The sequence below is a fragment of the Nomascus leucogenys genome, chromosome 3 (assembly GCF_006542625.1).
Source record: "Nomascus leucogenys isolate Asia chromosome 3, Asia_NLE_v1, whole genome shotgun sequence".
Classification (NCBI taxonomy): Eukaryota; Metazoa; Chordata; class Mammalia; order Primates; family Hylobatidae; genus Nomascus; species Nomascus leucogenys.
This window is the reverse complement of record NC_044383.1, coordinates 15503730-15529192: the sequence shown is the minus strand read 5'-3', so window position 1 is coordinate 15529192 and position 25463 is coordinate 15503730. Positions and strand designations below refer to the sequence as shown.

The window sequence follows — 25463 nt, the reverse complement described above, 5'->3', positions numbered from 1 at the left end:
GTGTGCGTATGTGCGTGTGTGTGTGTGCATGTGTTTAACCTATTCAGCCATATCTTTTACTCCTTTCCACCATATCCCTGTTTTAGCCAAGCTAACTTCTTTACTGTACCCTCTACCTTAGTTAGGGACCTGCAAGCAGAGCTAATATGACTAAGTTGTCTAAATTAAGTATGCATTTGCCAGCACAATTCCTGATCTCCATTCACAATGAATACTTACCGAAAGCTTAGGAAATAAAGTAGTCCCACACCCTTATCTGTGGTTTTGCTTTCCGCGGTTTCAGTTACCCACCATGGTCCAAAAATATTAAATGGAAAATTCCAGAAATAATTCCTGAGTTTTAATTTGCATGTTCTTCTGAGTAGCCTCATGAAATGGTAGGCCATCCAATTCTGTCCTGCCTGGGATGTGAATCATCCCTTTGTTCAGTCCCTTTGTTCAGTGTATCCACACTGTCTACACTGCCTGCCCATTAGTTACTTAGTAGTCATCTCGGCTATCAGGTTGCCTATTGCAGTCTTACAGTGCTTGTGTTTGAGTAGCCCTTATTTTACTCAATAATGGCCCCAATGTGCAAGAGGAGTGATGCTGGCATATTGTTGTAATTGTTCTATTTCATTATTATTGTTACTCTCTTACTGTGCCTAATTTATGAATTAAACTTTATCATAGGTAGATATGTATAGGAAAAAAAAATAGGATATATAGGGTTCGGAACTGTGCCTGGTTTCAGGAATCCACTGGGGGTCTTGGAACGTATCCCCATAGATTAGGGGGACCACTGTAGGTGACATAATGTAGATCAGCAATTTTTAAACCTGATAGTCAATGGGAAGTTATTAAAATGTTGCTTTTCATTTCAGGGCCCACTCACTAAAAATTCTAATTCAGTCAGAGGCGAGGCCCAACAAATTGTAGCTAAAAAAAAATAATCTCCAAGAGCCCTTGATGATCAGCACTGAGGTCATGCACAAATCTAGGTGCTGTGGTGCACCCAAGAAAGAAGATTCTGCACAACTGTTACGAAGCTTACACAGCTTAATATAAGACCTAGGTACAATAAACATTGTATAGTAATTACTTCTTCTGTATCAGCAGAAATCCAAAAGGAAACACGAGGTTATTACTCAAAAAAGAACACTCAGAGATGAGTTGAGAGTGCACCCCACAATTGAGCCCGGGAATGAAGACAGCATGGCTTACAAGGACCTCAGTGTAGGGACATGCAGTAAGGAAATTAACTTACCTAGAACAGGTTGGTGAGGAACAGTAAAAGAAAACTTGGAAGGTTAAGAAAAGCCTAAAATACAACAAGCCTTAGAATGTTAGAAAGAGGAGTTTCGATTTGGTGTTGCAAACCAGTGGTTCTTAAAACTTTTTTGACTAGGGCTTTCTTAAACACAACAAAAGGTACTATAGCCCATGTGCCCTCCTTAGTAGGATAAATAATGCTAACTGCTGTAATAAATATATATATATATATAAATCTCAGTAACTTATATCCTGTGAAATTATCATTCGGACAAGGGCCACCTGGCTATTCCTCGTCAGGTGGGCCTTCCACTTGCATGCAGAGACCTAGGCTGCTCCTACTTACAGCTCTGCCCATCTCAAAGATCCTCTCCATTCAGCTACTGCAGGGGTCAGCAAAGTATTTCTGTAAAGCCCAAACAATAAATAGTTTTAGCTTTGTGGGCCATATGGTCTCTGTCACAACTACTCAACGCTACCACTGTACACAATAATGACCATAATGCGGCTGTGTTCGAACAAAACTTTACAAAAACTGGCAGCAAGCCAGACTTGGCCTCCAAGCTTAGTTTGCCAATCCCTGGTCCAGGATATGGAGGAAGAGGCAAAATGGAGGATTGTGTTAAGAGGACATTCCATGGGCCAGACCTGAAAGTAGTATACATCTCTTCCATGAACTCTTAAATAAGCCAGAACTTGCTATGTCCTAGTTAAAAAAAAAAAGAAATGAACATATTTGGCTTGGTGAAGACACACACCCATCATTTCCACTTTAAAGTGAAAAACAGCCTGGTGGTAACATTATTTACAATTTATTATTTGTGATATTATTTATAATATATTAAAAGATAATTTGTTGTGAACAAATTAAAAATGGTATAACAAACATTCAGGCATATTTGTTTTTGGCAAATGATATACTGCTGATAAAAAGAAGGATTACTTCGCAAATTGTGGGATAAACCACATGATAAATTAGTTGACAATTTATTTGATAAAGCATGAAAAAAATTAGTTGATACTGATGATGCTAAACAACCAGTGACTTACAATTAAAAAACAAGACTAGTAGCAATTTTAAAATACAAACAACTTAGTACCAGTAATAAACTGAGAAAACATTCTCCTGAAGATTACAAGAACTCCAACTCTACTTACTGTATATGTGTCGTAGGAGTTTTGCAGCATGCCAGCGTTGGACAGCATCCCGACTTCTTAGTAGCAAGCTGATTTGGCAACAGTGGCACACACAATATTGTAAGCTCACTAAACCCAATTCAGCTTCCTCCTGGGTATACAGCTAAGTCATAGTTCTTCACAGGTTGCAGTGAGGTTGGGGCACGGGTAAGCTCTGGCCAATGGGACATATGTGGAAGTAATGCATACTGCACTAGGCCTGGCACACAGAAATGACCCTCCTTTGATCCTCTCTTTCCTCCCGTGCTGCACTGATCTTGGGGGCCATGTGTTAAATAGTGGCATCACAAGAAGGAAGAAGCCTGCTTCCTGAGAGACTGTGCAGAGCCGGATGAATGCATAGAGCAAAGCACTCACTTTTCCTATCACCATCCCAGTGAACTGCTTTGTGACAAGGGTGAGCAATAAACTTTTGCTGTGATAAGCCACTGATACCTGTGGTTATTACAGCTGACAACCTACCCTAATACACAGTTCTTAATAGGCTCCAGAAATGTGCTATTTAGATTGAATATTAAATTTTAGTAATCCTTTAAAACTTAGATTTTTAACAATGTTTAGTTGTACATAAAAATGCATACATCTGGCTTTATGGAACTGTTTTCAGTCTATTGGAAAGACCTTCACAGCCCACGCAAGCAGGGCTGGAAGTAGGAGGCTAACGGAATGAGAGTAGCATTTCAGGAAACTACTCTGCTATACGGTGTGCATTAGGAAACTGGTTTGCTACACTGTGTGCATTAAGAAACTGGTCTGCTATACTGTGTGGGTTTATTCAAAATATCTAACACCTACTACCTACCAAGCATCACACTGGAGATGAAGGGCAAAAAGAAGAATGAAATGCAGACCCTGCTATCAAACTCTTCATGGTAGTGGGCAAGAAAAGTGAGACTGAGCTATTAGTGAACAATGCCATGCCCACAGAAGACAAGACTTACGTAAGAAAATGCTGCAGCACAGGGAACAACTACCCCTCCCTACAAGAACAGGAAAGGCTTCAAAGAAATAGGGGCATGTAAGAGACTGCAAATTAGTAACTTTGGGGAAAAGTGTTTCAAAGAGCCCTGCTCTTTGCTGAAGTAATCCAAGATAATGCCTAATTTCCTCTATCAGTTTTATGTTAAAACTATGGGACCTATTCCAAGGACAGAATCAAAATGTGGTATTTTTTGTGGTTTCCAAAGTGCTTTCTTCAGGCGGACTTTACTTAACACTAAGGAATAAAAAGTCTAACTTCTAAAAAAAAGTGTGCCTTAGTACATTTTAAAATTTTGGGCATAAAGAAAATTCTCCAGTTTTAATCATATACATTATTCAACCAGAGGGTAACAATATGGTTCCTAGGTACCAGCAATCACAAGTGAGCCAGTTCACTCACCAAGAAGAAAATGCAGTTCCATGGCTATGTATTTTACCCTTAACCTTGTTCAGCATTCTCACAAATACTGGCCACAAGAGTCCAGGAAACTATAAATAGGTCTATTTAGCACTCCTGAAAAAAATTCACAGCACGTGTCTTAATGATGTGAGTCCATAGCTCCAAAAGTGCATTCGGTTAGGATGTTAATGTGAGAAATTTAAAATGTCCCAGATAGCTGAGGGTTGATACTGGGAGGAAAAATAGAAATATACTGTTACATAAAGACAACGCTACCTTGGCAATATCCTCCCAAATTCCACTCAAGATAAAGCTGCTTGCCAAAAGCGTGAACTGCACACTCTTCTTGGGTCTATTTATATTCAATTATTCTTTTTTATAAGATTAACTAGAACTACCCCTTTACTGCAAATGTTTTACATTTACCACACGGATGGTTTGTGATGCAAAAAGAATAACTTCCTAGGAATCCATAAATGTTCTGTCCTCATATCTGGCATCTCATAAATATGAAGAAGAGAAAGTCATAAAATGAAAAACAACTATTTTTTTTTACATACTTGCAATCATTTCATACATCATAAAACAGCTCTAATTTTGCTAGAAACAGCCAATAATAATAAAGTAACTGAAAACAAAGCCTAGATGTGTCAAAATGCCACAGGCACTTTTAAAACCCGTAACAGCCCACATAAACAGCTCAAATACAGGGCAATTAAAGATTTGAGAATACTCAATAAGCTTTTTTTTTTTCCATATGCGCCCATAATGTAAAAACATTATTTTCCTACTATTTTCCATTTTCTTGCTTTTCTTTGACTCTAAAATTAGCTAAATCGCCCCATCTCCAAGTTATCTCGGACAGTTGTTTCCAACAACCTTCTGTAAAAAAAGTTTAGTAAAGGGGGAAAGAAGCAAATATATTTCTATTTACCCATATAAGATTTAATGTAATATGTGTAGTATATAAAATACCAAAATATTTTTGAATGGCATATCAAAACTATAAACTCTTCAATAAAATATTGACACCATATGATAAAAGTGTTATTTTTCTAGTGTATGGTCTATAAACAGAACAGAATACTCTTTTAAACCATGGCAAATATCCATTTATAGGTAAAAGAAAACAAAAAAGTACACTTCACTTTGAAAACTTTAAATGCAAATTTTTAAAATATCATGGAAGATACATAAGAGAGGTGAGAGGGCACAGCCTAAAAGCGTGATTGACTGTTAATACTCTATTTGCTGTTTCTAGTGGGACAAAACAAAGCACTGTTTTTTAGTAAAATATAACATGACAATACATCAAACATTTGTCGTCACCATTTATGGATTCCCTATTTGGGGCCTGGCTTTGTATTATGTACTTTCATTTATCCTCACTGAATCCTATCAAGTGGGATTATTTTCCTTGTTTCAAAGATGGAGATACTGAGGTTTATGGAGGTCATAGCACTTCTAAGCCAGTATTCCCATTCAGGTCTGTACCCTCTATATTACTGTCTTGAAGAAAATCTTTTATTATGTGGTAAACACTCTAGAATGCTCTTCCAAGATAATTATAGTCATCTCTCAGTATCTGAGAGAGACTGGTTCCAGTACTCTGAGGATACCAAAATCCAGGGATATTCAAGTCCCCTATACAAAATGGTACAGTATTTGCACATATACGCAACCTCCCATGTATTTTAAATTATCTCTAGATACTTATAATACCTAATACAATGTAAATCTATGTAAACAGTTGTTACACTGTACTGTTTTTTAAATCTGCATTATTTTTTCATTACTATATTGTTATTTCTTATTTATTTTTTAAATATTTTCACTCCATGGTTGATTGAATCCAAAAATGCAGAACCTGCAAATATGGGGGGCCAACTATACTTAAGATGGGAATTTATCTTTTCTTTGCTTGAGGTTTCCTTAATCAGCTATTTCATCATTTACTTCTGTAAAATCCATAACCATATTTAAATTTATTCCTTAGCATATCTACATTTATATCTATATATGTAGATATAAATTTATATATAGATTTAAATTTAGATTATAGATATAATTTAGATATACTAAGGAATAAGAAAAGCACTATTATATATATAACCGAAAACTCAAAGCTGGAAAATCCAATCTTTCTCATGAGTGATTATTTCTGACTATAAATCATCATATAGATCCCTTGGGTGTACCTATAGAATCCATGAGGGTCACTGAATTCCAATAACAAGCATTCTCAAATAAAAACCACTTCTAAATAGCCATTTAATAAGGATAATTAACATCTATTAGGAAAGCCATTAATACTGAAGGTGGTATTTTTTAAAGAATAGCACATGGCCTGCTGTTGGTCCTTTCCGGGTAGCCCATGAATGAATCCCTAGAAACATTATCACCTAAATTTCTGGCTTGAACTAACACCCACTGGCAATTCACTCTCGCCATGTCTCATCACAAGCCATGTTGTTTTCTCTCTAAGTTTTGGTGAATTTCTGGCTCACATAATGGAAGTAGACCAGGATAGAGAATAAGAGTCTTTTCTTAAAATAAAAAAGTTCAGTTCCAAAAATATATGCAACATTGCCTGGCTCTATAATTTAATTATAGAAATAAAAATGTTTTTCAAATAAAATAAAATGACTTGAAAATATTCTAGTATTTAAAAGAAATATTTGATACTTTCAAGTACAAGATTTTCCCAAATAGTAGAACTTCCCCCATATTAAGCTTACCTTGAAGATGGCATTATATTTGAAGCCCTGAATTTTGCTGTAAATGGATTGGTTGAGTCATAATCAAAATAGTCCTGGCGATTTTCACTAAATGCATTAGGTGATTTCAAGTCACAAGGGCTATCAGATCCCCCATTGTTAAGTTTATCAGATCTTCTGCTATCTTTTTTGCCAGTCACTCTTTCAAACAGGCTAACTTTCTCCCTTTTCTCTCTTTTATTTTCTTTTCTTATTTCAATTGGTTTTGAAAATAAATTCATGCTGCTGTCCCATGTTTCACTGCTTTCTTCAAATGGATTTTTCTTCCTTGGCAGTGTTGCAAATTTTTGGGGTAATGCAACAGTCACATTTGTAAATGGGTCACTTTGTCTTCCGAAACACAATTCACCTCCATCCACAATGCTGTCAGGTTGGTTCATTTTAGAAGTATCAAAGCTTAATGTTCTTCTGTGTGGAGATTTGAGACTTCCTACAAACAATTTTGTAGTTAGTACATAATCAGTGACACATTACATCACACTATTTGACACAGTCTGTGTGCATTCTGCTGCCTTTAGAATGAGAGCAATTAGCTACTTAAACATATTAACCTTCAAAAAATCAAGGAAACAATCTTAAAATGCTAAGGTGTAGCAGTCTGAAGCATCGAGGCTGATAACAACTAGCATATTGCTAGACCACTAGTAATGTATTCAGCTCACAATCATATAAACTATGATGTCAAAACTAGAGGTTCTGGTTGGCACGATAATGTTAAAAATTCTCAGAGACTTTTTCATTAGCATTAAATTTACTTTCTTACTTCTAAACATAAAAGTTTTCTTCTAGGGACTTAATGATGAAATGGAACATTCATTTATTCTCAGGGTTTTGAGATAGTAGAAACAGCAGTAAAATAGGCAGCCAGGCCATAAAAGGAAACTGGCACTCATTTTATTATCATCTAATAATATAAATACAAATGCAGACAAGCTCTGCCTTCAAGTAACTTAGTCCAATTTGAGGTATAGTAGGTACTCAATATTTGATGAATGACAAAATTTGTAAAATACTATAAAGCAACTGCTATTTTGATTTACTAAATTTAGAAATTAAACTTTAAAAACTAAAAGTGTAGTTCAGACCAATGAGGACACAAGAATGTGGCACTTACCACTTTCTGGAACTGTTCCAAAGGAATCTAACTGGTGTCCGAGAAGATGTGTTTGACCTATGGTGCCAGCCTTCAGTTTCTCAGAAGACATATGGGACCCAGATAAATCGGACATTGAATGCGCTGACGAGAGTCGCTGAGGACCCAAAAGAAAAGGCTTTTTTGGTTTGGATTTCATCTGCATTTCACCACTTGAAAATTCACTATTGGCGTCGGGAATGTGAGTACTTGGAATGATTGCAGAAGACGTATCAGAAAATGTTCCATCATTTTTTCTACCCTTCATCTTATCTTTTAACTTTGCAAAAGGAGATCTGGTTTTGTCCTTCATTGATAAGTCAAACATACTTGCGGTCATATTGTTCCTCATAAACTGAATATTGACCTTTATCTCACCCCTGTTTTTGATTCGTTTTCCTTGTTTGGATTCTAATCTAAACCACCTTAAAGAGAAGAAAAAAAAAATAGGCTGTAACACCTAATGAAGAGAGGATACTGAGTTCTGTTACATACAGATAGCCTTTTAGGTAAAGTAACTATACATCAAGGCAACCTAGGCCCTGAAAAAGAATCTGTCAGCCACAGTATTTCGGGCTTTACTTATTGTTTAGTTTAAAAAACTGATCACTGTCTCTGTGATGTAACATACACTGAAGGAATGAATAGGTCTTTGGCAAGTTTGAAAATGCTTTTAGATAATCTTTCCTTTTGTGATTTGAACATCACTCATAATCAAAAATTCTTATCAATGCTAGAAGTTTTCCATATGGGATTAAGTGTTGCTCATGGCCTAAGGACATTTTTTTTTTTTAACATTAAAAGACACTGAGGCAGAGACTTTGAAAGAATTCACCAATACAAATTATTTTTGAGCATTATAAAATGAATACTGGTGACATTTTAATACAATAATAAATACCTGGCCTCATCCCAAAGTATTACTTATGTAAAAGTAGCAAAAGAATTTTGTTAACATTGGAGATCATTGCATACAGCTTGCTAATCATTAAAACAGCATATGATGTCATTTAGATTGATATAAAATGGATCAAAGCCTATTCCTGAATAAAATATGCAAAATAAGTAAAATGCAAGAAGTGACAAAAAATAGATCTTGTGAAGTTTTCAAAAGGAAAAAAAAAACCTAAAATGCTTCCTGTTTGAATCTATTTGCTTCATTTTACTATTGCTACTGTGACAATACCAAATAAAAATTATTTTGTAAATGAAGCCAAATCTTATGTTTTAGTTCCTTCAATGTATGGCACTATCTGTATTTAAATGATGTACAAGAAGCAATATTTTGGTTTTGTAGTATTTTTATCCATGAGAAATTCTCCAGTTGTCCATGTCACAAGTGGTCATTCTATGGGAAAACAGCCAAAAAAACTACAAAATCAAGCCTGAAAGAGTTTCTATAATGTTTTCACGTAACTTAGCAATGAGGCATAATATCCATTCCTGCACACAGGTTATTATTTAAATATAGCTCTAATCAAGTGTAACAAATTTTCTTAGCTACAAAGGAACTCTGATCTAATTTTACATTAGTTCTTTCTCTCATTGTTACCAAGTGGATATGCCAGGAGAAGATTACATTTACTGTATATCAAGTTGAAATACTGGCACATGATATAAATACCAGCTACATCTTGGCAAGGAAGAAAAATATTTTCTTGATTAACTAAATTGGAGCAATTCAATCAATTCAGATATAGTTGCATCAAAACTAGCCATTTCTTAGAATATCAATATTTTAAAATAGCATTAGCCTGAGACCTTAAACTGAGAAAATCCCTTATGTAAGGCAAATGGTAAAATCTGAAGAAACAGGGGCTAGAAATAAGAAATGACAGCAATAAACTCTGTGAAATAGACCACCTTAAATAACATACAATTGAGCACTCAAAAAGCCTGGAAATGAAGCAGATTATATACGCAGTTAACTCAAGGTTTTAGAAAACAGAGCTATTTTCAATAGAGAGAGAAACACATCTGACGAATAGTATCTCAGAAATACTCTGTAGTACCTCAGGCTTTATAGAATGTAGGTGAATACACTTTGCAAAAAATGTACCAAAAATTTGCAAACAAAAACGAGCATGTATGTAACAAATCAAAGCAAATATGAGTAAAAAAAATCAATTGCCCCCAAAATGGAAGGGGGTGAGGGTAGTGGAAATTCATAGACTTTTAGAGATAAGACCAATAAATCATCTACTTTAACATCTTTATTTCACAGGTGAGGAAACTGAGGCACAAGGAATGATATGTAACTTCCCAATGTCAGATTAAAGTCAATAAGGAAAAAAATCTAAAGTTGATGAATAACATCTGCAGGAAAATAGAAGCTCTTTCTTATTTGATGAACCACATATGTTAATAAGGTTAACCACATGGCTGGCACATACTGCAGGACACTGTATTTAATCAGGAGACGTGAGAGCTGAAGAGAAAGACAATGCAAATTTTCTATTGCTAGAGCATAAGCTCCTGGAAGGCAGTCTGCCTTGCATTAAATGTTTATTCCATTTTTATTTCTAGAACTATATTCTTACAAGTAAGCTACAACTGTGTGTGAATGTGTGTGTGTGTGTTTATATTGTCTTGTTTTTTAGTACGGAACTGTAAAGACCTATGTAAACCTGAATAAAGCAAATCAGTATTTGACTATAAACTGTAAATACACTATAATGTCCATTCCCCACCCCCCCCAAAAAAAAACTGCAAAGAACTTTTACAAATATACTCATTGAAAATGTAGCAATGACAAATAACTTTAGTTGCTTTGTTTTGAAAATGATATAATAGGGAAGTCTTAATGAGATCTTCAAGAATCATTTCGGAGATAGCATTTGTTTTTCCAGTCTTCAGAAAGATAAAATGAAAACACAGCATTTGGAGCTTACTGGATTAGCTGACTTTTTTTCACCTCTGGAGTACTGGATTTAAACTGTACATGGCCTCTGTTCAATTTTTAGTGGGCACAGGTCCATGTTCAAAAACCAGCACACATGTGGGAACTATTCCCAAGCAATTGGTGCTGTGTGGTCAGAAATGGGACAAAATTGGCAGTAAGAGTGCCAGAGGCCAGGACACAGGTGCACCTCTGAGAAGCACACACATCCTAAAATCTGCATATGTTTGAGTCACATCTAACTCTAGAGACTCTGGTTGTTATTACTTTTCATGAGCATTAAAAAAAAAGTCAACATCACCTACTTCTATTATAAAAAATCAATGGATATTACACAACAGCATCAACGATTTTAACATTCTATTACTAAACACTGTATTATTTCTTTAAATCTCATGCCAGAACCAACCCAGACATCCTCTAAAGGAGGAGATACAGAAGTTCTCTTCCCAGGCCCACTCAAAGGGTTCCGGCTCAGACCCTTTTTCCCCGTTCCTTAAGAGAGAAAAAAGACATTTATTTTCAAGGTAAGAAAATAAGTAAACAATTTCAGTTGTCATATTCTTTATCATGACACAACTGGAAGACAAGCTGTAAATATATGTCTTCAGTGTCAAAATGTAAAAAGTGTCACACCCAGCAGTTTCATAGGACTTCTAAGTCAGCTGGTAGTCCTCATCACTCGAAACAGTTTTCTAAAAAGCACTTGGGAATATGCTGACAAAGTTCAGCAATGTGCAGAATATTAAATATCTTTCTTGCAATATACCAGCGGCTCAAGTCTGTCTCTTACTGGGCCAAAGGTACAGCTGTGCTAGAAAAGGAAGCTATTAAATATATTAAAAAACTAGAAATATTACCAATAAAGATACCTCATCAAATACATGGTCCCCATCTATCCACAAATAAAATGTTAAGGGTTTAATAACATATGAAAATCACTTTGAATGCAATAACATCACAAACCTTGTTGATAACATTTAAAAGCATTTTCCCCCTAAAGTTCTAATCAATTTTATATAATAGCCAGTAGAGAATTTCTGTAAGGAGAGACCACAATATTAGAGTATTGCTCACACCAAATGTATTGTAACTGTGATGTTGCCCAGGACTAGGAGTAAAACAAGAAGAAACTGTAAAAGGTTATTTCATCCTCAGACTCCTTGGGTTCACATTTGGGCCTACTTTCACTAGGAAAATTTATGTTTCAGAGAAGGCCTGAAATACATGATCTATGAATATTAAAGTACTATAAATGAAGTGAGGAATTTGAAGGTGCAATATACTTAATAGTTTACATTCAAAACACGTTAAATATTTACTAAGTGTCACCCAAAATTGGCAATTTGAAACAGATTATTTGGTAATTATCCATTTTCCACTTTCAATTTGATAAAGAATCCCTTGGAGGAAACTGAATGCCACTCTTTAGGTATCAAATAATTTTATTATTCAAATCACTGATATATACTAAACTTTACACTTAAAAAAAAAAACTCTTTCTCTCCTTCTAAAATATTTTCATCTCAATTAAACGGTACCATTTTTCCTCCTGCATTCCTAGTATTTCTGATCTCCCTACACTTTTACTCCACATATATTAAATCTTAGGATAAGACCTGATTTAAAATGAAAGAAAAAAAATCCAATCAAGACAAGCCTGAGAGTAGAAATGTACAGCAAAGAACAAGAGAGTCGTTTTAAAATGTAAAGAATTAACATAAACTTCAAGAAAAATATCATTATAAGAAAGTTTTTTAAAGAGTAAATAAATTCAGTTATAACTGAACAAAACACCAACACTAGTTTGGAAATGGCAAGTCCTCTTAGAAGTTCAACCAGTATTTTTCTCCCACTAATTTCATTAATATAATGTCCTTTTAAGTTCATGGAAGGGGTGAGTATACCTACCTCTAAAAGGATATTGTTTTTTCAATTTAAGACACACACTAGGGTGTTAATTTATATTATGATTTTTTTAATTAAAATATATCTAACTCAAGCTCAAAAGTCATACTGAAAAGGCCACTGAAGATGTCATCAAATCATTTCATCACAAAAATTTATCATTCTCTCCATCCTACAGCTTTTAATATGGTCTAAACACAATAGCTTTGGAAAACCAATTCTGAATACAATAACTGATGTAATTGCAAATTCAAAGGAAAATGTTAGTGCATTCGAAGTTGAGGATGTTTGTACATACTTTAAAAATTTTCTTTTTTTTCTAACAGGTATAGACTCCCACCAAGGCGCACTGACGCTGAAAAATGGCTGAGCTAAAATAAAGGCTGTGTTTATAACGTTGAAATGAAATACTGAGTTCTAAATCTGGTAATTTATCTTTTGACAGCTACAAAGTGCGACACATCAACATTACATTGCCAGATTTAATTTCTCATCTTCCATTTCATTGATAATTGTAAGGTTTAAAATCCATAACAATTTATATGAAGTTCTAGTTGGTCAATACTGTGATCCAGTCCTCTTATACTGAAACAATGTTAACTTACTTAAAATCCACCGCAAAATATTCAATTATTTGACAGATGTTTAACAGAAATAAGGGATCATTAATGATTCCATTTAAAAAATATTTCATCACGAGTGCTACTTTTACTTCAGATTCATGCAAATATGGTGCTTAAAACTGGATCATATTTCAATCCAAAAACCAACGCCCTAAGTATACGGATAATTTCCAAGAACAGAAAAACCATAAATAAGACATAAACTCCCCCAAATTCAAAATAAATTACATAACTTACTCTGTTTTCCTTCTTTGTTTGTCCTCAAAGATGTCACTGAGATTGATTGCCACCTGCCCTAAAAATTTATCCAGACCCACCAGGGACCTGTGCATAACTATAAGGAAAAGAATGTATTTCTCTGGACTTCCCTGCATTAGCAATCCAGGTAGCTCGAAAGAGGCCTCCTCCTTCCAAACTGGCTGAAGGGTTTTCTCAGCTACAGAGGTGGAGTACTTTTCCTTGCCCAGCTGAATTATAGTGTATGTGTCATTGGTACCACTTTTGCCTTTTGGCTTCAGATCTTTGGCTTGGAGCACTGTGACCTGCACGTGGGTTGGAAACCACTTTTGGGCTTGCTCGGACAGCATCATCCTGTCCTGTTTCTCTGCACCCGAGTTCACAAGCACAGGCAGTGCCCCTCCCGGAGGGAGAGCCTAATTCCTTAATCACTGCATCCTAAGGACTGTTGACGGAGACAGGCAGGCTCAGGGCTCCCCGACTTCCCTATGGCTGATATCAAAACGCCTCGCAGGGGCAGCCCAGGGGCACGGCCGCTCCGGGGGTCCCCTTTCGTCTGGAGAAACACAGAGGCCCACCATCACCTGGCCGCGCCGTGCAGGCCTCTGCGCGGACCCCCGCTCCTGTCTCCACCTTCCCTAGGCCTGCGGGCACTGAGGCCTGGCCACCGGGACCCGGGCGGAGGGCTGCGGGGGTGAAGGGAGCCCCCTGCCCTAATTCTGAACCCCTGGCCTCCCGCCTGCCTCCTTGCGGCCGAGCAGCCTCCGCTGCCTCCGCACTTCCCGCCTGCCCGGAGTTCGTCCGCAGGCCCGGCCCGGCTCCTCCTCCCGACCCCGGTAATACGAACCGCCGTCGGCTAACGCGGCCTCGCTCCCTCTCGGAAACCTCTCCCTCCTCCTCCTCCCTCTCGCCTCAGCTCCTCCTCTCGGGCGGGGGCGGGTAGCCAGGGGTGGAGTGGAGGGGGGCGGGGGACGCGGCCGCCCCGGCGCCGGCGGGACGCGGGGCGGGCCGCGGGCTGCAGGGCGGCGGGCGCTGGGTTCGGCCTGGCCTGGCCGGCGGCTCCTAACACCGGGCGGGCGGCTGCGGCGGCACTTCCGGGTTGGCCTTCTCCATGTTGGTCTCGGGAACGTGAAGGGGCGGGGCCTCGAGGTCAAGGGTCAGCGCCTCCCTGGTTGCCGTGGCGACTGGAGGCGCGCGACGCGGACGCAATGGCGGGGACTCTGGGCCTGGGACTTGGTGCTGCTTAGGCCTGGCCCAGTGGCGGGTCCTAAGGACGTGGGTACCTGCAGAGGCCGGCAGGTGAGCCCTGGGGAGGGCTGGGGACCGCTCGTGACAGGAGGTCATCAAAGACCCGGAGACGCCCCTAACTAGGGCGTCTTTGAGGGCAGGGAATCTGTTTTCGCTGTGTCGTGGATGCCCAGTGCCTGGAACGAGGAGGTCCATAAATGGTGTTGGAACGAATCAGGGCTCTTCACTGACCGAAAGCAAACTTTTCTCCAATCTCCTATCCACCCTTCTCTTTTTGAAAACTCCGTAAATTGACTGAAAATGACATCCCCCACCCAGACGAAGGGCGATAGGGAAGCAAATAGTTTCCAAAACTAACACAGGGAGTAGAGATGTAGGGAGGCACTGGGCTGGCATCAGAAGACCTGGTTCCGGCCGCGCCTCTGCCGCTATCAGTGTGTGTGACCTTGGCCGAGTCATTTCACCTCCCTGAGCCTCAGTGTTTTCATGAGTAAAAAAGCCAGTTCTACCTCATGTCTAAGACTCCATCACGACTCTTATGGGCTCGACATCAAAAGGACCCCCGTGGGGACTCACACTGTGGTAGACTGTGCAGATCATGTGGAGACCATGCCCCAAACATGGGTTTCGAGTTTTAGGACATAATACATGTGCCTTTCCTAGCACAATGCGGCACATAAATCTCCTTTTGCCCCTCTATTTCTCAATTGGAAGAGACGCCTATGTACTAGCCCTATTGCCTTTAATTCTGTTCGTGTCTTACCTTCCCAAGGAAATTCTAAGTTTTGGAACTGCCTTGTCTATCATGCAGTCCCTTCATAGTGGCTAGCATGCAGCAGACAATTTATTGAATTACTTAATGCCTTTTTTCCCTTTACAAGACTAATTTTGAGAGTGAAACAATATGATACATGTAAACGCACGTTTTTTAACTTAAATGGCCATAAACATGTAAAGTATCATGTTTATTATTTTCAAGCAAGGTTTAAAACTTCTCATTCAAGGCAGAATTTTCCATCCCTGGGAGACAGTGTATGAAAAGGCCATGTGTGGAAAACAGAACAAAATCGTCATACTGCGAATATAGCATCTGGATCCCAGAGTGCACAGTTGTCAACTTTAAAGAAAAATATTCTTAGGGATTTTTAAACAGTACATTGGAACAGTCAATGGTGGAATTTCACCAGGATCTCTAAGGAGAAATAATTTGACACCTGAAACTTACAGAAACCAAATAAACATCATGAAATCAAATTTAATTAAGTTTAGAGTTCTCATACAATACATTTTTGAAAGTCTTCATGTCTCAAAGGTTGTAATTAAACAATAGAAAATTAATTATAATAGTGGATATGTATTTCTGAAGAGCTTAAATTGTTTGGTAAGCTTTATTAATGATTATAAACTTGTTTACAAGTATCATTTCACTCATCTCTGAAATATAGCCGTCTCTAGGGTAGAAGTTGGCAGCAGTAGTTCACAGCAACGCAATAACATACTCCAACACAATTCAGAGAATACTCTAAAGGCAAGAGCTGAACAATTGGAATTACTAACCTCTCTTTCTGTAGCACCTAAATTTCTTTCGAGTTTTCCCAGCACCTGGCTAGAGCCAAAATTGTTTAGTTTTACTGGTGAAATCAGAAATTATGACTTAAAATTTTTTAAGCCAGAATAATAAAATAACATATTTTTGCCCCCAGGTAAAGCAAATAAACAAACCAAATGAGCTAAATAGAATCTGGGATTGCATTATAATAAGGAAATGACTTCCTATAGAATGTTTTCCTTTTTTGATTATATTAAGAGAATAAAAACATGACAGTTGAGTCAAAGATATGTTTGGCTTATAGTGAAAAATAATGGCAATTACATAAGATCTGGGATCAAAGTCCTTCTCCCAAAATGTTTATTGTTTTACAGTTTTAAAAATTCTTTTTACTAATTCTAAGATATACATGGACAACAATTTAAAAAGGAAAGGATTGCGTGTGTAAGGACAACATACCAGAATTGAAGAGAGTCACTTTTTAAAAAATTATCCTATGACTAATGATACATCCGGAAATGTTTGGTACAATTCCAAAATCAAAGTCTTGGGAAAATAATATATTTTAGAAGGAAAATGCTGAACATTCTAATTTTAAAGTGTTACAATGCCTACAGCAATGAATAAGAATGCTTTGACCAGAAAGTTAAAATAGTCAATATTTATTCCCCAGGAATAGAGGATTTCACAGATGAAAATATTTACTACATGTTGCCCCTTTCAGTCCCATAAGGAGACTTATTCCAAACATTGAGGGAGATTTTCCCTTTGGACGAAGGCATCTCTAAAATCACATCTTGCAAATCTGTTGCAGAACAATTATAATGCTCTCATGTTTAAATAGCCCACTGGGTCAAGCGTGTTAATGCTCCCATGTACATTATGTAATGGATATTAATTATTTTCCAGATGGAGTTTCAGAAACATAAGGACAACAAGAAACTTCCCCAAGGTATCATTACAGTCTTTAGACTTCAGACACACACCACACCTCAAATATATACACAACTGAAATGTATGTAAAATTCATATACATGTACATATGACAAAGCCCCAGAGTTATATTGGAGATACATAGATAGATGATAGATAGATAGATACATAGATAGATAGATAGATAGATAGATAGATAGATAGATAGATCAATCTCCACATAACCGGTTGAAAAGTGAAAGTATTTGGCAAATTGACTTGAAATTATTATGGCAATGAACTGGCATTTGGGGATTTTTGGTGATTGTTTTGTTTTGTTTTCATTGCTGGACTGATCAGTTTCTCTTCTGGGATTGGGCAGTGTGTGGATACATTTTGTGATGCCCAAGAAGTAACTTTACACTACATATGTATGTATGTAGTGTAAAGAGTATGGTATGTAGTGTAAAGAGCTCTAGTCAGCAGCCTGGGTCTTAATCCCAGGTCTTCCTATTACTAGCTACATCTCTTTAGGGAAGTCATTTTTCTTCTTTGGGCCGTCTTGTAAAATGAGACTTTTATAGCAGCCACCAAAGGATCCTCTAACATTTAAAAATTCTACATAGTCTATCCACAACGCAAAGAAGCAAATTGCATTATAATTATCTAACTGAATTTGGTCAATATACTAAAGCAGATTTCATTTTTATGTAACATTAATAAAGAATTCTCTAATTCAGGAGAAAAAAATTATTTTTCAAGATGTCGTGAGAGCTCTGTCTCCCAAATGAAGGTAATTAATGATCACAGAAAGCAAGTAAATGTAAGTTTTATTAATAGGCTCTGCATGAGGCAATTGACACCAACAGCTCAAGATTTGGAAGAAATTGCATGTAGGTGCAAGTGGTTTTGAGCAGTCTTGAACTTTTTAATTGTAGTAATAAACATAACTTCTATCTGTATTATTTGTAGCTTTTTTGAACTGTGAAAATATGCTGAGATTGGTAAGAATTTACGGAGCAAAATATGCATTTGCATATAAGAAGGTTTTAATTTCCTTTTCATCTTTTAATTTTTTATTAAATTTATTGAATTTATTGAATTACTTAATGCCTTTTTTCCCTTTACAAGACTAATTTTGAGAGTGAAACAATATGATACATGTAAATGCACGTTTTTTAACTTAAATGGCCATAAACATGTAAGGTATCTTTTAATTTCCTTTTCATAGTATCATAGTATTCTGTTGTATAATTTTTGTTCCTACAACAAAATGCATATTAATGCATAGAACACGAATTGATTTACTTTAACTAGTATATGGCATTGGGTGAGATGAATAAGCCCCATTTGATCTTTGCTCCTTCCAAAGGACATTTAAGTTATTTCCACCTGTTCAATTATCATAAACAATGCTGCATAAACATCTATATATGTCTCCTATGCACATATGCAGGGATTTTTTTTGACAATTGACAATTAAATTATTGGGAGTTTGTGAATGAGTGTATGGAACACCCATGGGCCTGAGTATTAGACTTGAATTCTAATCCTGGTTCTACAAACTAAGGAGTTATAGACCTGGCAAGCCGTATTCTGTTTGTGCCTCAGGGACCCCTTCCAAATCCAAAATTCTCAAATTCCTTTTATTATATTTACTGAGAAGCAGAGATTATTGCTATTGGAAGAAGATTTTGTGACTACTTTGGTATTTGTCTTCAAATTTCAATTGTCTCATCATCATGAGTCTTTCTGAAATCTTCCAGAACATTGCTGCTTCTACAGATTTAGGTGCAGGTTAATAAGGGCTGGAGAATTTTGATTATTCCTGAAAGCAATGATTAGCAGAGTTATATAAACTTACCATATTTGTACTTTGTAAACATCTGCTAATTTTTTTATGTTCAGTTAATATCCAAGACAGGGATATTTTTTAAACAAAGAATGGGGGATTCAAATTATAATATTTCTAGGAAAGCCTGGAATCCATAAAATTTCTGGGATAATATTTCTGGAAATATGTTCATTTAGAGAGCATTAGACTGGTGGGCGGCTGGCAAAAACATTTGGTGGTGGTGGTTTTTTCCCCCAGGTGAGATCTAGTGTTCTCTTCCTTTCTACTTATTTGATCTATGTTAAAAAAAGTAAAGGGCTTTTGTTGTGTTTTGTTTTATTTGTTATATTTTGTGTGTTTGATATAAAGCCCAGGGAAAATGACATTTTGAGGGATAGATCCAACTCTTCTTGTTCCAGGACCAGATTTTAAACATTTCTCCTAAAGCAACTTTCAACTGACCTGAACAATATTTTAGTCTATCTGGATATCTGATCATAAAAGCACTTTGGGCTTAGAACTGTGTGCTTATCTTTTACACATTCTGGGTTAGGTCACCTTCAGTGCACCTATAGGTTGTAATATAGGGAAGAACTGTTGCCAGTATGTATTATAATCATTTTCTGGTTATTGGAATGATCATGGCTGATCTGCATAGCCAAAACTGAGCATAAGATGTTGCTTAGCAATGTATACCTAAAGGAGATATCTCCTTTCAGGAATTATGTAGTATAGTGGACAGAAATCTTCTGGCTTAATAAACTAATGTTGTATATGACCTTGAGCAACTTACAGTCCTCTTCCAGAAAACAGTGAATTTTACATTTCTTCTCTGTCCAAACTTGGATCTTGGGTTATCCAGAGTGGCTTCCCAATAGATTCAAATCAATGAGAAACTGCATTTTACTGTTTTTTTTTTTTATCAAGTTTATGCAAGATGAGAAGGTATATGGATTGTGCAATTTGTGCCTATAATTGTGTTCTTTTAACACAGGAAAATTAAGGAAGCTTTTCAAAGAACCCTATTCCAAGTAAGAAGTGTGTTGCATGAATTTCTAAGGTAGGTTTTGCCCTGATCACCTTTATAATTTCGATGGTCTTCATTTTCCTTTCTGTCTACACTTGGACATTGGAAAAAAAATGGAGCAAGCTAGCTTTGTAAAAGTGAAGTCTTCTGAATTAGGCACCTCAGGAATCAAGGGCTTGTAACGCTTTCTGAAACAAGATTTGCTGCAAAGTTCCTTGGATGGAGACACTGAACACTGTTGAGTATTTACCCTGTGGTAGATTTTTGTCCCTGGGCACTAATAACAGTGTGACCTTGGGCAAATTGTGTAAACCTTCCAAATTTAGGTTTCCTCATCTGCAAAGTGGGTTGTTCGGAAGATTAAATAGGGGAATCAGGTAAAAGTGCAGAGCGGGCCTGACACATAGGAAGTGCTCAAAAGATGCTTGTTGCTGTTGGCTTGATGATGTGTCCCTTCTTTTCCAAGTACTTACTTTCCTCTTATCTGAAGGCAAAGGCTACACAGCAGTTGGTCTGGACTGTTCCTCACTAAATAATTAAGGATCCTGAGCTGTGGCAGGTGCCGCTGTAACCCAGCAATGGAGACCCTGAGTTATTTTTGTTTCAAGCCAAACTCAATATTATTGGACACTCTTTTTCTAAACAAAAGTAACATAGAATAAGCCCTTAATAGTATTTCAAACCTTCTTTTAAAATTCAGTAATGACTTTCTAGGTATCATTTTAACAACTTTATGAAAATGAATCAGATCTTTGAGTTGAAGAAAAATAACTCCTTACATTATATATATATAAGTAGCAAAATTAGAAATTTATGTAGTAGATCATATACCAGGTAGTATTTTAATATTCTAGATTTTCACTTCAGAGAGAATTATGATAAATTTAAAAACAAAAATATAATGTCCTGTGAATCTTACAACAAACATTCTGCTAACCAGTGTATCCATACTCTCCTTCCCTTTCCTCTCCCTCTCCTCCTTTCTTCTCCCCTTTTCCCCTTTCCCCTCTCTTCCCTTCCCCTTCTTCTCCTTCTCCTTCTCCTTCTCTCCTTCCTTCCTTCCTTCCTTCCTTCCTTCCTTCCTTCCTTCCCTCCTTCCTTCCTTCCACCAGAAATGTATTTCTCACAAGTCTGGAGATGGGAAGTCAAAGACCAAAGTACCAGCAGAATGGTTGTCTAGTGAGGGCCTGCTTCCTCCTAGATGACAGTCTTTGCACTGTGTCCTCAAGGGTAGAAGGAATGAGCCAGCTCTCTGGGGTCTCTTTTATAAAAGTGCTAATCCCAGTCAAGAGGGCTCTGCCAGGGGCCCTACCTCCCAATATTATCACCTTGGTGCTAACCAATATTTTCTAACTTCCATTTGCTACTCTAATGTTAACTCTGTTATCTCAATTTTAATAATAATAATAGCTGACATTTGCTGATGACTTACCTTACACTGCATTCATTAACATCTCAATCTCATTTAATCTGAAAGAGATAAAGCTACAGCCAATACACACGTTACCACTTTTTTTCCTATCCTGTTACGAAGAAGGTGAGGTTGTGGGAGAACTCTCTTTAGGCATTGCTCACATCGGGACACTTAAAAAACAGATCCTTCATATCCTTTGGACAACTCTTGTACTTCAGTTGGCTTTAAGCATTATCAAAGCATCCTTGACATGATGCCAGGTCCTAACACCGCTTCAGTGAAAGCATAGAGACAAGCAAAAGATAATTGATCTATTTTGTGCCGCATGACATACTCAATGAGCAGCAACATATACTGTGGTGTTTGGCATCCATAAACTGCAGAGAAATTGAAATATATTAATAAACTTTATGCATGGACAAAGAGTGACCTAGGATATCACTGAACTCTTCTGCCTTCATAACCAAAGGTCAAAATGCTAATAGTCTGTTCCTTGTGGAAAAACGTTGAGTTTTCATTCAGGAGGTCAAGACTCACACACTAACTCAACCTACAGTAGACACTTGCTAGAAAATAAAACACAATAATGCATGTAAAATCGTTTTGTAAACTGTAAAGAATTTTACAAATATGAAATTTTATTATGGTTTTAATCTTGTATCTATTAAATGTATACCTATTAGCATGCACACTTTTTTCTTCTAGCATCAAAGGTTGCTTAAAATAACAGTGGAACATTTAAAAGCAAGAGAATTCTAATTTACCATCATTCAAATTATGTTAAATCCAACTCAACTTTATAAGCTAAGGAACATGTGAAGAATAAATAAGAATTTGATAGTTAAGAAGATAAATATATGCAGATAAATATATGTGATGAGTCAAATTGATTATGACAGGACAATATACTGTATTAGTAAAACGGACTAAATTTAAATGTATTGTGCAATGGCAAACCTAGTGCCTTCTTGGAAAAACATGCCTTAACAAGCTCATGTGATTTCAAGGTTGATAATATCTTGATAATAACTTACGTATTTCTTATTCCTAGTAATTGCTGGCCTCCTTATGACCTTCCGCCTAGTTTCAGGCAGTAGCTAGGAGAGCTAGACTAACTGCTCCAGAGAAGCGAGGCCAAGGCATACAACAGAGTCACTTCTCAGCTTTTCCATTTCAAAGTAGACAATAGGGGAAGATATAACAAAAGCCAAAATTTATGCAGTAAAGAAAAAATTGGGGAAGAATGCAATTAATGAAAGACCTACACTATACAAGGATTTCACTGGACGAAGTGAAGGATAGGGAGTTTGTAAAGAAGATCAAGATAGTTGGACAGGTGGAATGTCTCCAAGACCTTTCCACTCACCTCCCCACTTGTTGAGCATGGGAGCTGGGCAAATTGATGATAGACCATCCAGATAAATTTTGGCATCTAAAAGTAAATGTCACTTGCATCTTGTTTCTCAAGAAGGACCTTGAAAGCAAGCAAAGTCCTAGAGCTCCCTAATCCCATGCACCACATTGGCTTGGAGCAGCAACAGTAGCAGTAGAATAGCAGAGCAGGGGGACTCAAGGCCAAGACTGTCTTGATACAGGCAACTCCCTGAGCCTTCTGCCATCAGAGAGGTACCTGAGAACCTCCAAAAATTTCATTTCCCCCTGAAAGGTGAGAAAATGACTGAGAGAGGGCTGATAGACTAGGGTCCTCCAGGTCGGGATTGGGAAAATTCAGAGTATACATGGATAAAGAACCAGGGACGGCCGGGCGCGGTGGCTCACGCTTGTAATCCCAGCACTTTGGGAGGCCGAGGCGGGCGGATCACGAGGTCAGGAGATTGAGACCATGGTGAAACCTGCCTCTACTAAAAATACAAAAAGTTAGCCGGGCATGGTGGCGGGCGCCTGTAGTCCCAGCTACTCGGAGAGGCTGAGGCAGGAGAATGGCGCAAACCCGGGAGGCGGAGCGTGCAGTGAGCCGAGATCGCGCCACTGCACTCCAGCCTGGGCGACAGAGCGAGACTCTGTCTCAAAAAAAAAAAAAAAAAAAAAGAACCAGGGACTGGCCATGATAGGACCTACACCTATTACTTCATATGACTTGCTAATAGGGGTCAATGCTGACAGCCATATATCCTCCTGGGCTTCTCCCTGGGGCCTCAATTTCAGTCCAGCGTTTATAACTTAGTTTTGGTCTCAGGGAGAAGGATAGGAAGATGGAAATTTTACCTGAGTTTAAAAACCTGAATTTATGCAGTTATGACATTTTCTGGATACATTTTGACAAGAGTAGAACTAGGGGAATCAAAATAGAGATTATGTTGAGTAACAGGGAAATAGAGTTACAGTTCTTGCCTATCATCTGAGTATATGGCCTGAAATACTGTACCTGCTACATACATTGTAAGCAAAGTGAGGTCATGGCCAGAGCCCAAGGGTTTCAGGAGCCTTCTATGATGTGATGAGATGGTCTTGGGTCCCCTATACTATTAGCTTGTGGTGGTACATTAGGACTAAATGTTCCAAATGCATTAACATAAACCTGAAGTGATGTCCCTAGCGAACTTGGTCTTAAAAATTAAGAGCATTTTGGTTGGGTGACCTACCAACAACAACATACAGAGAAAAGATACAGGATCTAGGTTGATTCTCACTACAGTAGACATTGATTTTGTGGTGTAGCAGCTTGTAAAATTAATGAAAATTTGAGATGAACTAATAAAAATATAGATCATGAAGGTGCCCCACTACTTGCCCTACCTCTCCTCTCCTGTTATAGTAGGTCACCCATCTGTGTTCCCATCTGAGGACTCAGGTAATGGACTTCATCTCTTCTTGTCTTCTCAAGGATTTTGCATCTGCCATTATCCTTTCTCCCTCCTGTATCCTCAGTCGTTTTCTTCTCTACTGGATTAATGTCATCAACATACAAATATTATCCAGTAATTCTCATATTAAAAAAAAAAAACTTTACTTACACATACACCCCTGCACCTCCTCCAGCTACCTTTGTTTCTTTTTAGAGCAAAACTTATTGAATGAAAGACTTGTTCATATTTACTTTCTCTTTCTGCTCCTTTTCTCTCAAACATACATCAATCAGATTTTTGTCATCACCACTCTACGGCTACACATTGTCACAGTCCGTATCTTATTTGGCCAATTAGCAGCACCTCACACAGTTTGTCGCTTATTTTTTTTGTGGATTAGGTAAAATCAGTGTTTACATTTATAAAGCAGGACATCTTAGGAGAACTCCAAGGTTTGGATTGATGGCCTGTTCTAATGTAATATTTGGTGTATTATAGTTTAGTGTCATAATGATACATGGTGATAAGTAATAAAGACTTAACCCCAAAGCTGGCTTACTATGCTTATTTAATGTATTTTTTTCAATTATATTTAAAATATATTTTCTATTCATTCAGTGCATCCACTATAAAACTTATTAGATAACTTGAATGAGCTGCTTCTCCAAAAAGCATGATCGCTAAAGAGCACTCTTAATTTTATAGCTGTAACAAGGGATTTGAAGCTGGGACTTCAGGCATAAATATTTGAGTCTTGGAACTTTTCTCTGGTTTTGTGATATATATAATAACCTACAATTTTATACACATAATATGTAATATTAACCTACTATATGTAATTTCTATGTTTAGTATTATAAACTTCTTAGAAACAAATACATTGTGGTATACATTGTGTACTGTTATAAATATAATTCATAAATATATAACATAATCACAAACAATATATACTAATTATTATGTTATAGGCATATGCAGTTAATATGTTGAATTTTATACATATGTGTATAATTTATATATTCTTTGGCTGCAGGAACCTGAGACTCATACCAATTAATTTGTTTAGAATGGTTTTGTTATATTGATATATGTGGAGCAAAATTAGAGGTGTGGAATTTCATGGATATTTAAGCCTAGGAGTCAGTCCTGGGCTAGGCGTCCTGGAGTTTAGCGGGAATTTGAGGGGTCTTGGCAGCAGGAATTCACGGTTTATACAGGTAATCCACTCCTGACGTGCCTGGCTCCTTCTCCCTATGTCTCCATCTCC

General features: G+C 37.3%; 1 protein-coding gene across 2 annotated transcripts in view; it reads right to left on the bottom strand.

The window, feature by feature from the left end:
• Nucleotides 1-14535, bottom strand: part of RAB11FIP2 (RAB11 family interacting protein 2) — a 43813-nt gene extending 29278 nt beyond the window's left edge. Inside the window, exons 1-4 of one of the 2 annotated variants that reach the window (XM_012505875.2) lie at nt 13406-14478; nt 7721-8163; nt 6568-7036; nt 1598-1657 (exon numbers count right to left, since the gene is read on the bottom strand). In XM_012505875.2, the coding sequence (XP_012361329.2) occupies nt 1598-1657; nt 6568-7036; nt 7721-8163; nt 13406-13758 (1325 nt within the window). In that variant the 5' untranslated portion in view covers nt 13759-14478. Of the gene's footprint in view, nt 1-1597; nt 1658-6567; nt 7037-7720; nt 8164-13405 lie in introns of both variants that reach the window. The other variant, XM_003255011.4, reaches the window with a different exon arrangement.
• Between the last annotated feature and the right edge of the window lie 10928 nt (nt 14536-25463).